This window comes from Bos indicus, chromosome 23 (genome assembly GCF_029378745.1).
Source record: "Bos indicus isolate NIAB-ARS_2022 breed Sahiwal x Tharparkar chromosome 23, NIAB-ARS_B.indTharparkar_mat_pri_1.0, whole genome shotgun sequence".
NCBI lineage: Eukaryota > Metazoa > Chordata > Mammalia > Artiodactyla > Bovidae > Bos > Bos indicus.
The window spans coordinates 47,509,512-47,523,213 of NC_091782.1; the positions used below are offsets into that span (position 1 = coordinate 47,509,512).

Below are 13,702 nucleotides of genomic sequence, written 5' to 3' on the forward strand. Positions count from 1 at the left end.
CTTCATTCACTATGATTTTGCAACTTTTCCATTCAAAGGTAGAGAATGTTTCTCCACACTCCACAGTCTCTCCCGTGGCTTGGCCACGGGACCTGCTTTGACTGATGGGACATTAGCACACATGATTCAAGCAGAGACTTACGAAAGTACTCGCTGATTAGGGCGACCCTCCCTGAGGTCACCAAGTGAAACAGCCCTGCTGAACCCACTAGGGAATGAGGGGCCGTGGGGTTAGAAGACCAGGTTCTGCAAGCGAAGGTCCATCCAAGCCCTTCCAGTCCTGGTGGAACAGGCCCCGGTCGGAAGTCCTCACAGAAGACACAGGAACTTCTTCAAGCTACTATGTTTTGGAAGTTCTTTTCCTCCTAGCAAAACCTTAACTGACTTTTTACAAAAGTAGCTGTCAGGTAAAATGGCAGAGAATGGATGTGGGCCAAGTCCACAAGACAGTCAGTTCCATCCTTCAGTTTTTATCTCTAAGTCCAGCCTTCATCTGTATCAGTATTCTCCATTCTGGCTACACATCGGAATCCTCTGTGGAACTTTCAGGAAAGTACCAATAACTGTGCCCCATCTCCTAGCTATTCTGAATTAATTGGTCAGGCGTGAGGCCCAGACACTGGAATTTTTTAAAATGCTCTATATGATTATAATGTGTAGCCAGGTTTGAGTAGCTGTGTTTTCCATAGGCTACTTAATGCATTGAGCATCCCTTTATAGGGATAATATTTTTCAGCTTTTAAAACACCAAATAGTATCCCTTAGTAAAGGGAGATTTTATTTTTCAACAAATAAAGCAACCATAAGTTTTGAAGATTTTAAAAATACAGAGAAGTTCAAAGAAGAGACCAACTGTTTTTTTTTTCTTTTCCCCCCCAACTTCCCCAATTTAGCTAGTGTTAAGTATCCTGGCACATTTACCTCATGAATCTTGACTTTTTTCCTCTTAAAAATATTATTCTATAATTTGGGAAAAATCAAACACTTTTATTTGAATGGATTCAGACTGATAAAAGTACAAAAAACAAAAATGAAAGTTAAAAAAGATCCCAAACACTACAAAATCTTACAAGTAACAATCACTAAGAAAACATTTCATGAAGCATTTTTTGCACCAATAAATACTTTCACATCACCTTAAGACTGGCATAGCTGTGAACTAGCTGGCTGTGTGTGTGCTCAGTCGCCCAGTCATGTCTGACTCTTTCGACCCCATGGACGGTGTAGCCTGGCAGGCTCCACCGTCCATGGAATTTTCCAGACAAGAATACTGGAGTAGGTTGCCATTTCTTCCTCCAGGGGATTCCCGATCCAAGGAGTAAACCTGAGCCTCCTGCATGTCCGACGTTGGTGGGCAGATTATTCGTCACTGATGCCCCCAACTAGCTGACAAAACTCTACCAAATATAAATTGCAAATAACCTATCATAAGTGGTCTTTACCACTGAGAAATATGGACTGGGTTTCCTAAAATGAGTTTGGGCATCCCTTATGCACAAATGTTCACCACTTTCATCAGTCCAAAAACCTGTTTCCTTAGGATGAAGCATTGTTATTTGCAGCATGTGAACATCAAGTCATGTTTTCCCTGTAATCTATTCGTTTAGATGTGTTTGTTCACAGGTTAAATTAGGCATTTGCATTTCAAGTGGCATCTCCTAGTTTTATGTGACTGTTTCAAATAAATAGACTTTCCTGGTGGCGCAGGTGGTAAAGCATCTGCCTACAATGCGGAAGACCCGGGTTCGATCCCTGGGTCGGAAAGATCCCCTGGAGAAGGCAATGGCCACCCACTCCAGTACTCTTGCCTGGAAAATCCCGTGGACGGAGGAGCCTGGTAGACTACAGTCCATGGGGTCGCAAAGAGTCAGACACGACCGAGTGACTTCATTTCACTTCAAATAAAAGTATTTTCAGTACTGATCGTCCTTCGCACTCCATTACACTGAAAGCTATTTCATGGCCAGGCCTTTCCTTGTTAGAATCAACAGAACGTAGCACGCCCTACGCTGCTTTGTCTCCTGTCTGGGGAAAGGCCCTTAATGAACCCATTAGACGAATTTTCCTCTTGCCCTGCCTGCAGTGCCTACCTCACCTTCAAAACAAGGCACCAGGTTACACCCAGTTGGATGTAAATCAAGAATGCATTCCTAAGTTGTAAAGCCTTCCCTCCAAGTCCATATAAAAGCAGCCAAATAAAAACCATGCTTGCTTAGGGCTGTTGTCTAATTTTAAACCCTATCTACAACCCGAGACAAGTCTGAAGGAGTTGAAGGTCAGTGGTAAATTCCATTTGGTGCTGCACGCACTGGGGTATATATAGGTTGCTCATTCTGGGAACTAACTGCCTATCTACAACAAGCCTAACCTTTTATATAGAACCACAGAAGTACTTCTGCTTGGACTGTTCTGCAAATAGGAGAAACTTCTTTAAAAAAAATTAAAAAGAGAAGAAACATGGGACAGAGGGTCCTAGGTTGTACCTCGCACATGTGGGTATCCCAGCCCACTCCCGCCCCTCACCCCCAACCCACGGAATGTCCAGCAGTTTTTAGAAACACACGAAATCACAGTGTGGCCTGAGCATTTCTTCTTGAAAGAATCTATTTAACCTGAACATTTGGATGAAAAGCACTAGGCTACAATTAGAAGCTGTATGATGACACAAAAGCAGCAAAACTACAGGGTCAAGACGATTGTTGCTCTTGAAGAGAGTACTGGGGGATTCCTGGAGTATTTGTAGGAGTGTGGGCTCTTGTACTGGTTACTCAGGTGAGGATCAGTTTGAAAATTCAGTCATTTCAATTCTGATACGTTGGGTTTCCTGTATGTATATTTCTTTTTTCAAAATTTATTTATTTTTAATTGAAGGCTAATTACAATATTGTGTTGTTTTCTGCTATACATCAACATGTATACAGTGTACGTATACACTGTATGTGCTGTGCTTAGTCGCTCAGTCATGTCCTACTCTTTGCAACGCCGTGGACTGTAGCCTACCAGGCTCCTCTGTCCATGGGGATTCTCCAGGCAAGAATACTGGAGTGGGTTGCCATGCCCTCCTCCAGGGGAATCTTCCTGACCCAGGGATGGAACCCAGGTCTCCTGCATCGCAGGTGACTCTTCACCGTCTAAGCTACCAGCGAAGCCCCATACATTGTGTAATACATTTCAATTAGAAATTTAAGAAAGTTCTAGAAGAGGTGGGAATGTGATGTGTACATAAATTCATAAAACAAAACCTGAGACTTCAGAGAAATGTTGGCCCCCTCAGTTCCTTGCCCTCTTCTTCTCTGCTCAGGGTCATTTTAGGGATCAAAGTGCCAATTCTGAGCATTCAGTTTTCAGGTGTGGAGAGCTTACTTTAAAGCACTTGAATACTGCTGTTTCCATTTGTGCAACAGTTATTTCAATATTTTAGCAACTCTGAATTGTGGATACGGACCAGTGACTAATACGTTCACTTTACAGGAAAAGATAAACCCTTGAGCCATCTACAAATCTAGACAAATCCTCTTCTGTATGACTTCTGATAAGAGATCCTATTGGGATATTGTGACATAAACAGTACAAAGTCCTCAGATAATCTAATGGATTGCAAGGACTCATGATAGGAAGCTTTGTGAGTCTGTCACATGTGTTTCTGAAAAAGAAGCTTCTCTTCCTTTTTGTGTTCCTGAAAAAGAAGTGGATACAGTTGGGGTTATTCTTATTCTTCCAATTAAGTTCACAATGTTCCTAATATTTATTCTGAATCACAGACACTGTCAAGCCAAAAGTAACAAAAGCACAATGACATAACTACATGCTGTATTTGCTTGTTTTTTGTTTTTTTTTTTCCCTTTGGCTGCACCATGCAACTTGTGGGATCTCAGTTCCCCAGTCAGAGATTGAACCCAGGCATTGTTTCTTGTTTGCTTTTGTCTTGGGCCACATCATGTGGCTTGCGGGATCTTAGTTCCCTGACCAGGGATCGAACCTGAAGCCCTCGGCAGTGAGCTCTTGGCGTCCTAACCACTGGACCAACAGGAAACTCCCCAAGGCAATTCCAAAGGGGATTCATAAAATAGTTAGACTGTCGATGTCTTTTTTCCCTCCTATATAAAGGAAGCAGAATATTCAGTAGCTAGAAGAGATGGAAAAAATTACCTCTAAACACTGCACATGGAACAGTCTACCCCCACTAAGCAATTCCTACTCTTAGTAACAAACCCCTCCCACGTTCCCTACAGGAAGAGGAAGGCCAAAATGAGCATCTTAACAAACATATTGCTCCTAAAGATGAAAGAACGTGTGCTTATAATAAATTCAGTTTGAGACTGGCTGATGGGCACATAAGGATGACTGTACCATTCTGCATCCGATTGTGTGTGTTTGTAAATCTCTAATAGAGTTTTAGAGGAGGGCACAGCAACCTACTCCAGTATTCTTGCCTCGAGAATTCTATGGACAGAGGAGCCTGGGGGGTCACCCAGAGGCAGACATAGTCTAACACAGCCAGTCAGTCCATAGGGTTGCCGAGGGTCAGACACAACTGACGACTTAGCACACACACACACACACAATAGAATTTTACAGTGGTCCCTGGTAAGTAGCTAGGAGGAGCAATAATTTGTTTTAACATCCAGGAAGTTGAACACGGAAATGAGAAGGATGTAGCTGAATGCACAGAAACCTGTACAGATTGACTGTGGGGGGAAAAAAAAACTCCAATTTCTTTCACATCTTGGCTATGTCGATTTCCTTTTCCAAGAAATTATATTTATTCTAAACTGACATCTCTGTACATGATAAGGTTTAAGAGAATAAAACAATCCTATTAATCCCAGCTCCTGTTCCTTTCATGTGATGTGATCTCAGAAAGAGTCCTGAAGATACTAACATCCTTTGCATCTTTAAGGAAACACTCTTCTCATGGATATGAGAACATACTTCACAGTATTACTGTAAGAACTAAGTGAGACTTTTCCGTAGTTTCAGAAATTATACCCAATAACATTCAGGGAAATCAAAATTATAAAAAATCCGCATCCTAACATGTTAAACTGCTTAAGTTTTCTTATAGTTCCTCCTATTTCTCTTTGGATGAACTTACATCTAGTTTTACATGGTTTTGGGGCCATGGTGCAGACATCTTTTCATAGCGAAAAGAGATTTAAACGGGTTTAATTTAACACCTTCCTTGAGGATCTCATTAGTTTAGGAATTCTATACCATATTTAGGTTTTCTTAATACGTATTTGTATTAACAAATAGAAAAACACTTCACCTCTCAGTTTACACCCATTTTTTTTTCACTCAGTTCTCAAATCAGCTTTACTAAGTAGCCATCATTACTGTGAGTTTAAACAGATGAGGAGTTTAAAGTTTAGGTATCCGTGGTCAGGCTTCTCAGGCAGCTCAATGGTAAAGAATTCACTTGTCAATGCAGGAGGCGCAGGAGACCCAGGTTTTGATCCCTGGGTCAGAAAGATAGTCTGAAGAAGCATATAGCAACCCACTCCAGTAATCTTGCCTGGGAAATCCCATGGACAGAGGAGCCTGGCAGGCTACAGTCCTTGGAGTCGCAAAGAGTCAGATATGACTTAGTGACTAAATACCACCACCCATGGTCACAAAGTTACTAAGGACAGAGCCAAAATTCATCATCAATTTGTCTCACCCCAAAGCCCGGGATATTTCTTCAACATGAGTCCTTCCCAAGCATCAGTCATTTCCACACCCCTTTTACAATAGCCACCCTAAGCAACCAAAACTGTAAAGTTTTGCCTTATATAAACTCATTTTCATTTTTACTGGTGATTACCTTTTTTTCTCTGTTAAGGAGATGGAAATAAACAGAACCAACATTTGCTGCAAATCTATGTGCTACTCTGTAAAAGGGCCGTGCCAACAGTTCTCAAGGGGGGCTTCTAGCATCAGTACCCCCCACAACTTGTTAGAACTACAAATTCTGGACCCTGCTCCGGTCCTACTGGACTGGAAATCCTGGCGCTAGGGGCCAGCAGTCCGTGTTTTAATGGGCTCCACCGGGCTCCTGAAGCATGCTCTGTCTGGGAACCACTACACTATATACATTATCTTATTTAATATTCATAACTTCTCGAGACTAAATTTATTACTCCCACCATCACAGATGGGTTAACTGAGACAGCATAGACCAAGACCAGTATCACACAGTTAGGAGGCAATGGGAGCCAATATCTAACCTGCACTTATCTGGTTCCAAAGCCTTTTCATAGTATTGCGTGCACTCGAGGGGAGATATCAGGAGATGCCATTGCTGTGGTTCAGAGAAAGTAGAGATCTAGATGACAACGAGATCTGTAGACACCGATTATATATATCTGTTATGACTGTGACATGCAACGAACATTTTACTGTTTTAAAGAGTCACTGAGGGACTTCCCTGGTGGTCCAATGGTTGGGATTCTGCACTTCTATTACACCAAACACGGTTTGATCTCTGCTCAGGGAACTAAAGATCTTGAAAGACACACAGCATGGCCAAAAATACATAAAACCTAAAACCTTGGTTCTTCTAGAAAAGATTAATTTCAGACAGTCGGTAGAAAATTGATTGGAAGTGGAATGAAAGTTGCAAAAAAAATGGCCTTGCTGGGTCTAAAGCAAGACATTAATCCTTTCTGCACGACTTAAAGTTGTGTTAAGCTCAGCTTACTGGATATTTAGGAATGGTATCTGTACATAATTAAATGTGTATATATACGATAACCCAATTTTTCTTGTTTATATAATGTTGTTCTAGGAATTAGGGATTAAAAGTTAATTAAGAGCAGTATTTCCAGATTATTTCCTTCACAGGATGGGTGGGGAAATCATTGGGCACAGATTCCCCAGTGAAGAGGATGACCCAGGAACTTCCCTGGGGGTTCAGTGGTCAAGAATCCGTCTGCCAGGGCAGGGAGCAAAGGTTTGATCCCTGGTTTGGGAAGATTCCACATGCCATGGGGCGACTTGAGTCTGTGCTCCGCAGCTGTGGAAGCCCCCAGGCCCTAAAGCCGGTGCTCCGCAACAGGAGAAGCCACCCCAGTGAGAGGGCCTTGCACCGCAACGGGGAGGAGCCCCTGTCCTCCACAACTAGAGAAAGCCCCCAGCAATACAGACCCCATGCAGCCAAAAACCAAGAAATAAATGTATTTTTTTAAAAGAAAATGATCCGAGTGTTATACAGCACAACCGATGGCCAGAGGCATCATAAATAAATGCCTTCAAATGGCTACGGCTTCAGTATAGTTCTGTCTGTTTTGTTTAGTTGCTAGGTCGACCCCATGGACTGTAGCCCACTAGGCTCTTCTGTCCATGGGCTTTCCCAGGCAAGAATACTGGAGTGGGTGGCCACTCCAGCAGATCTTCCTGACCCAGGGATTGAACCCTCGTCTCCTGCATTGGCAGGCGGGTTCTTTACCACTGAGCCACCGGCTTAGTATAGTTTAATTATGTGAATTCTCTGTAACCTGTCTAAGGTTTCTCTACCCCTGGGGCCAGGCTGACATCTAGATTCTCAAGAGCCAGGATATAGCGTGACCTTCTCTGACCTCAAATTACTTCCCCAAGAATCACCTACATTTACCAAAGAGACAAAACAAGCAAAACAGGCCTGCCGCCCTGATACAATATTGTGAAAATCATGTCCAATTGTATTATGTGTATTTAACATTATCTGGCCATACAGAAACGATGTCATGTGAAAACTCTGCTCAGCAGATAGGAACCCAAGGAAAGGATCTGTTTAGTGTCATTTCTCCTTCAATCTGAATTTACCTCCATGTCAACAAAATAGGTGCCACTGTGGACTGTCATTCAGGCACGAAAAAATAACTCAAGTATAAGCCTGAACGTTCTAATAATGTTCATTAAAACAGGATGCTTCCAATCCGATTATGTTCATCATTCTCAATCAATGGTACGATCAACATGACTGAATGCATCCTTTGTGGCAATAGAAACCGAACTCTAAATTTAGGCTGATGTTCAGAGAACACAATGCGTACTTTGAAAAAGCCTGGGGGTTGATCCAGCCACGCCCAGATTTAAGGTTGGGGTAACCTTTTCAGAGAGAACACGCACCTTCCCAAGAGCTCAGTGTTTACATTTGTTGAGAGCTACACCTGGAGAAATGTTTCTCAAGTTTCTATTGTTGTTTTTCCTTTAACCTTTCATTTCCTTATGCTCCTGTTTTTTCCAAGCCAGTAGCTAAGGGTTGAAGGTGAAGGTGTTTGTTGCTCAGTCACGTCCAGCTTTTTTCGATCCCATGGACTGTAGCCCGCCAGGCTCCTCTGTCCATGGGATTCTCCAGGCAAGAAAGTGGAGTGGGTAGCCATTCGCTTCTCCAGGGGATCTTTCCGACCCAAGGATTGAACCTGGGTCTCCTGCATTGCAGGCACATTCTTTACTATCTGAGCCACCAGGAAAGCCCCTAAGGGGTACTCTGGGTCAGATTCAGACAGAAGAAGCCCACTCTGTGAGCCGGGAGTAGCCAAGTGGGAGACAAACCGCAGGACTGGCTAAGTGCCAAGCTGTGGGAGATACTCAGACTGAGGGCAGGTAAGACAGGAACCAGGTGGCAGTGCCCGCCTAGGGAACTGGTGCTCGCTCCGGGCATCAGAGGAGACTGCGCGGGCCCAGCTGGCTGCCCAGGAGCCAGTTTTTGTTTGTTTTTTGGACCACTCAGCTCTTAGCTCCCTGACCAAGGATCGAACCCGCACCCTTTATAGTGGAAGCATGGAGTCTTAACCACTGGACCATCAGGGAAGCCCCTGGGCATCAGTTTTCTAAGCAATGATTCTGCCCTATTAACATTCCAGCTGAAACTCTTAAAATTCCACAAGGACTGGTTCTCTCTCTCTTTACTGGTATCACTTCTTGGCCTAGCTCTTACGGAATTATACCTTCAAGCCTACCCACTGTTTCTCTGATTCTATCAAAAATTACTCCTCCCCACCTCAGACAGGGGACACCACTCTCTGAACTTTTTTTCAGACTTTGATAGCTGATTAACAATGTTGTGATAGTTCCAGGCGCACAGCAGTGACTCAGCCATACATATGCGTGTATTCAGTGTCTCCTAACCGTCCCCTCCCCAGACCCAACCCACAAGCATCAAACCCTCTTCAGGCACAGCAATAGGTCGCAGTGTAGGGGTAGTGATGGAAAAGATAAAAATGGATATCACATTCCTCACCCTAAAGGAACTCAAACAAGGAGGAGGAAGGGCAGAGGGGCTTTTCACTTAGCAGGTAGTTATAATTTAGTGCTGGCAACTGTGGCAGGGCGAATAGGAGTAACCAGCTGTCTGGGAGGTGGGTTATCAAGGACGGCTTCTGGAGGAGGTGACATTCAAGGAGGGTTACAAAGGATGCATAGGAATAGTCAGAGATGATAGGAAGGGTAGCTCAGAGAAGACATCATAAAAAGCCACCAAAAAAAAAAAATTAAGGGAAAATCGCAGAAGTGTGTAGGACCAAGTAGTTGCTGGGATATGAAGTGTGAGGCCTTAGGTATGAAGCAGTGAGGGGAGAGAGATGGGGTAAGGGAGGAGGGGGGTCAGGTCAGAGAGTCCTGCTGTGTTGGGGAGCTCCCTGGCGGTCTAGGGGTTCATGCCCAGATTCAATTCCTGGTCAGGGGACTGAGATCCTGCAAGCTGCATGGCATGGCCAAAATTTAAAAAAATAAAATATGTATATATTAACAAAATACATAATGGGACTTCCAGGCGGTCCAGAGTTTAAGACTCTGTGCTTCCACTTTGAGGGGCACCAGTTCAGTCATGGGTGGGGAAGCTAAGCCGCCCCATGGCATGGCCAAAAAATTAAACAAACAAGTGAACAATCAAAAATGCTTCAAAAAATTTTAAATGAAAATTAGTTTCCTAAATGTCTGCATATGATCTATTTAAATAGAGGTTACCTCTTATCAACTGCTGTTTCTCACTCACAATTTGTTGTCATCCAGGCGCTTAGTCGTGTCTGACTCTTTGCGACACCATGGATTGCAGCACTCTGGGGTTCCCTGTCCTTCACCATCTCCTGAGCTTGCTCAAACTCATGTCTATTGAGTAACAGATGCCATCCAACCATCTCATCCTCTGTTGCCCCGTTCTCCTCCTACCCTCAATCTTTCCCAACATCAGGACTTTTCTGATGAGTCAGCAATACGGTGTCTAAAAAAATGGCCATTCTTCTTTTTGATGTGTATTTTGTGAACTTAAAAAAAAAAAGTGTACTATTTTCCACACACGATGTTTAATTAATTTTATAATCTATAAACTTAATAAAATATCTCTGGAAGAATACAAGGAAGCATTAATATTGGCAGCTCATAGAGTTAAAAAAAATTAACTTAAAAATTTTAAAGCTCTTGAATGTATTTCTTATTTTTAAAAACGGGGACGGATAATCAGGGGGAAAAAAAAAACCCACAACATTTTGAGGGGTTGGAGTCGGGGGTGGATTAGCTCAATATACTAAAACCTGATGAACTAAATCACTAAACCTGATAACGCAACCATTCAAATCTCAAAACTTAAATTCCATAAAGTCATACCTGTCTCCTTCCAGAGCCACCCTCAGTTCACAGAATGGTGCCAGGTACCACCGGGGTTTAATAAGTATTTGTTAATTGCTGAAAACACACATGGCACCAATGTTTCTATTTTGTTTTTTTTTTTTGAAGACTTCTTTTCTATTCTGTAGGGAGACAATGTCCTCAAGATTCTTCATGTTCTTTTTGTTACCGTTTAGCAGTGACTAGGTTCAAAGTCAGCCTGAATGGGTCTCGCCCACCAGCCTCTGTGAGCAGCAGAGGAGCCCTGAAGAGTACTTCCCAGGTCCACTGGCTGCGCGGAGGGAGAGCCAGACCACAGCCTGGTCTAGAGCCGGCGTGGGGAGCAGGTACAAAAGCCTGGGTGGGTCGTGGCAGTTGGTTCCAGCAAGGGCACCTTCCTGTGACTCCAAACACACACACACACACACACACACACACACTTTCATATCCCTGCTAACCTGATTTCTAGGTTAGAATGGTCAGGTGGGGCTTTCTTTCACTCTTCCAAACTCGTCTTTTCACCTTTCTGGGGTTCTGCAGGGAATTTGTTTTAGATATACAGCAAAGAAAAACAAAACAAAACAAAACAAGACTGTTCCTTTCCCTGCTACAAGAGAAACACTTCAAACTTCAGGGCTCTCAAATCCAGGATCAGACCCCAGCTTTGCCTTGGACAAGCTGTGTGAACCGAGCACATCCCTGGTGGCTCAGATGGTAAAGAATCCGCCTGCGATACAGGAGACCCGGGTTCGATCCCTGAGCCAGGAAGATCTCCTGGAGAAAGAAATGGCAACCCAATCCAGTATTCTTGCCTGGAGAAATTTCATGGACAGAGGAGCCTGGTGGGCTACAGTCCATGGGGTTGCAAAGAACGGACACGACTGAACGATTACCACTGCTACTAAGCCTGATTTTCCTCATCTGTACATAAGGATAACAATGATTATTTCTCATAATTAAAAGAGGTGCTATGGCGCATAACATACCCAGCACAAACTGTATTAACAAAAACGGTATTGCATGCCATGTACAGAATGTTTACACTTATTTGTGAACAATTAGGATGAACACTCACTATGAAATGGAGCAGGGCTCTGCCCATGGTCCTTGCCCAGCCCCCTACCCTGTGTCCTCTGCCTGCCTTTGTGGAAAAACTTTAGCCAAAGAATAAGTTGAATCAGAGAAGTGAGAAAATGCAGAAACAAAGGAAAATAGTCCAAGCAGACCAAATAATAATAATGCTGTCATTAAGCATAGTCAAGGACCTTTGGTTCCTTCTCAAGGGCTATAGATAAATAAATATCTGAGCCATATCCTGTGAGCTGTCTTATAGATAACTGAAACCTTAGGTAAGTTAACTACTTGACCATAGTCATGACATGCTGCTGCTGCTGCTGCTGCTAAGTCGCTTCAGTCGTGTCCGACTCTATGCGACCCCATAGACGGCAGCCCACCAGACTCCCCCGTCCCTGGGATTCTCCAGGCAAGAACAATGGAGTGGGTTGTCATTTCCTTCTCCAATGCGTGAAAGTGAAAAGGGAAAGTGAAGTCGCTCAGTCGTGTCCGACTCTTAGCGACCCCATGGACTGCAGCCTACCAGGCTCCTCCATCCATGGGATTTTCCAGGCAAGAGTACTGGAGTGGGGTGCCATTGCCTTCTCCGAGCCATGACATAGCTGCCACAATTCCGAAAACTGGTGTCAAGGAAAGTGGAACAAACCGATCACTGATGACCAATTTCAAGATGACTGTCAGCTCTGACTGTGCTGTTTCTGCCCGTAGCCCCTCCTGCAGCTTATAAAAGCTCTTGCCTACTGGTTGTCAGTAGGGGAAAGCCCTCCTTTGGACAGAAGTCTGCCCTCCCCACTCCGTGGTCAGCATCCAAAATAAAGCAAGCCTTCCTTTCCACCAACCTCGCTTCTTTCGAGCAGCAAGCAACCGCACCCCACTTTCCGGTGCAACTTAAACTGTGAAAACACGTCGATTCACTCCCCCTCCTGCAAGTCTTCGTGAACTCTTAACCTACTATTGTCTGAAGTTCACTGCATGCCTCTGCCCCCAACCACCTTGCCAGTCCTTTTTCCTCCCCTCTTTAAGTAGGTTTCTGTAACTGCCACTCTAGATTAGCCCTCAGGGATGCTGCGCTATTGGGCACCTAACAATTGCTGTGAGTCCACGTTCAGGTATGAAGGTAGCAATCGTGTGTGCCAACAAGAGCGATGCTGCGGCCAAGAGAAGGGAGGTTTTTCAAGCGTGGCAGGCTTGGGGTCACCTCCCCGCAGGGCTGACACCCACAGGCAAGCTGGCACAAGAGTAGAAACTAGGGCATTGGGACATCGCCAGGAAGAGGCCCTAGAGGTCACACGGACCTTCCCAGACAACATATGGGAAACAGAACTTTGAAAAGAAACCCAGTCCTGAATCTAAAGAGGGAATCTGCTGCTGTTTCCCGCCTCCATGCCTCAAATACCTTAGCCCCAAATTATCATGAACAGTGGGAAAGACTTCACAGTATATCACAACAAGAGACTGCAAAGGGCAATTTCTAATAAGAAAATGGGACTTAACAATTGACAAGTGACCTGGGGTCAGCTCCAGCCAGAATGTCTCTCCGCATGTTTCAACTCACTGTGACTCACTCTCCCAGGAAATAAAATATCAGACTAGATTTACTGAACCAAGTGAGTTGAGACCTGGACACCTGGTCAGGTCTGAGACTAGAGATGTTCAAGCCAGAGTGATAATTTGTAAACCTCCAAAGATGGAACAGCCCCATGAACTTTGAGCATCAGTATAATACTGTGCAGCAGCCTCTAAGAGAAACACCACTGATTTCAATTCATAGGATGCTTATTCAAAGCCAGTCTCATGATGTCACAACTGTTCTTATCAAGGACTATGAAAGGCATTCATTCAAAAGACTGAGCTCAAGGTGAGGAACTGTGTGATACACCTTCAAAGGCAGTTTTGCCAGCGCTCCAGGAAATTGGCATATTTCTTAGATCACTGTATAGCACAGTTATAAGGTGGTAGTGTGTGTGTGTGTGTCACTCAGTCGTGTCTGACTCTTTGGGACCCCAGGGACTTTAGCCCGCCAGGCTCCTCTGTCCATGGGAGTCTCCAGATAAGAATATTC

At 44.0% G+C, this 13,702-nt stretch overlaps 1 protein-coding gene across 6 annotated transcripts in view; it reads right to left on the minus strand.

The window, feature by feature from the left end:
• GCNT2 (glucosaminyl (N-acetyl) transferase 2 (I blood group)) overlaps positions 1-13,702 on the minus strand; it is a 119,598-nt gene that overhangs the window by 23,009 nt on the left and 82,887 nt on the right. The window contains exon 2 of one of the 6 annotated variants that reach the window (XM_070778421.1): positions 2,821-3,676. The exons of the other annotated variants lie outside the window; for them this stretch is intronic. Coding sequence (XP_070634522.1) covers positions 3,606-3,676 — 71 coding nt within the window. The 3' untranslated portion in view covers positions 2,821-3,605. Of the gene's footprint in view, positions 1-2,820; positions 3,677-13,702 lie in introns of those variants that run through there. 6 annotated transcript variants of the gene reach the window in all.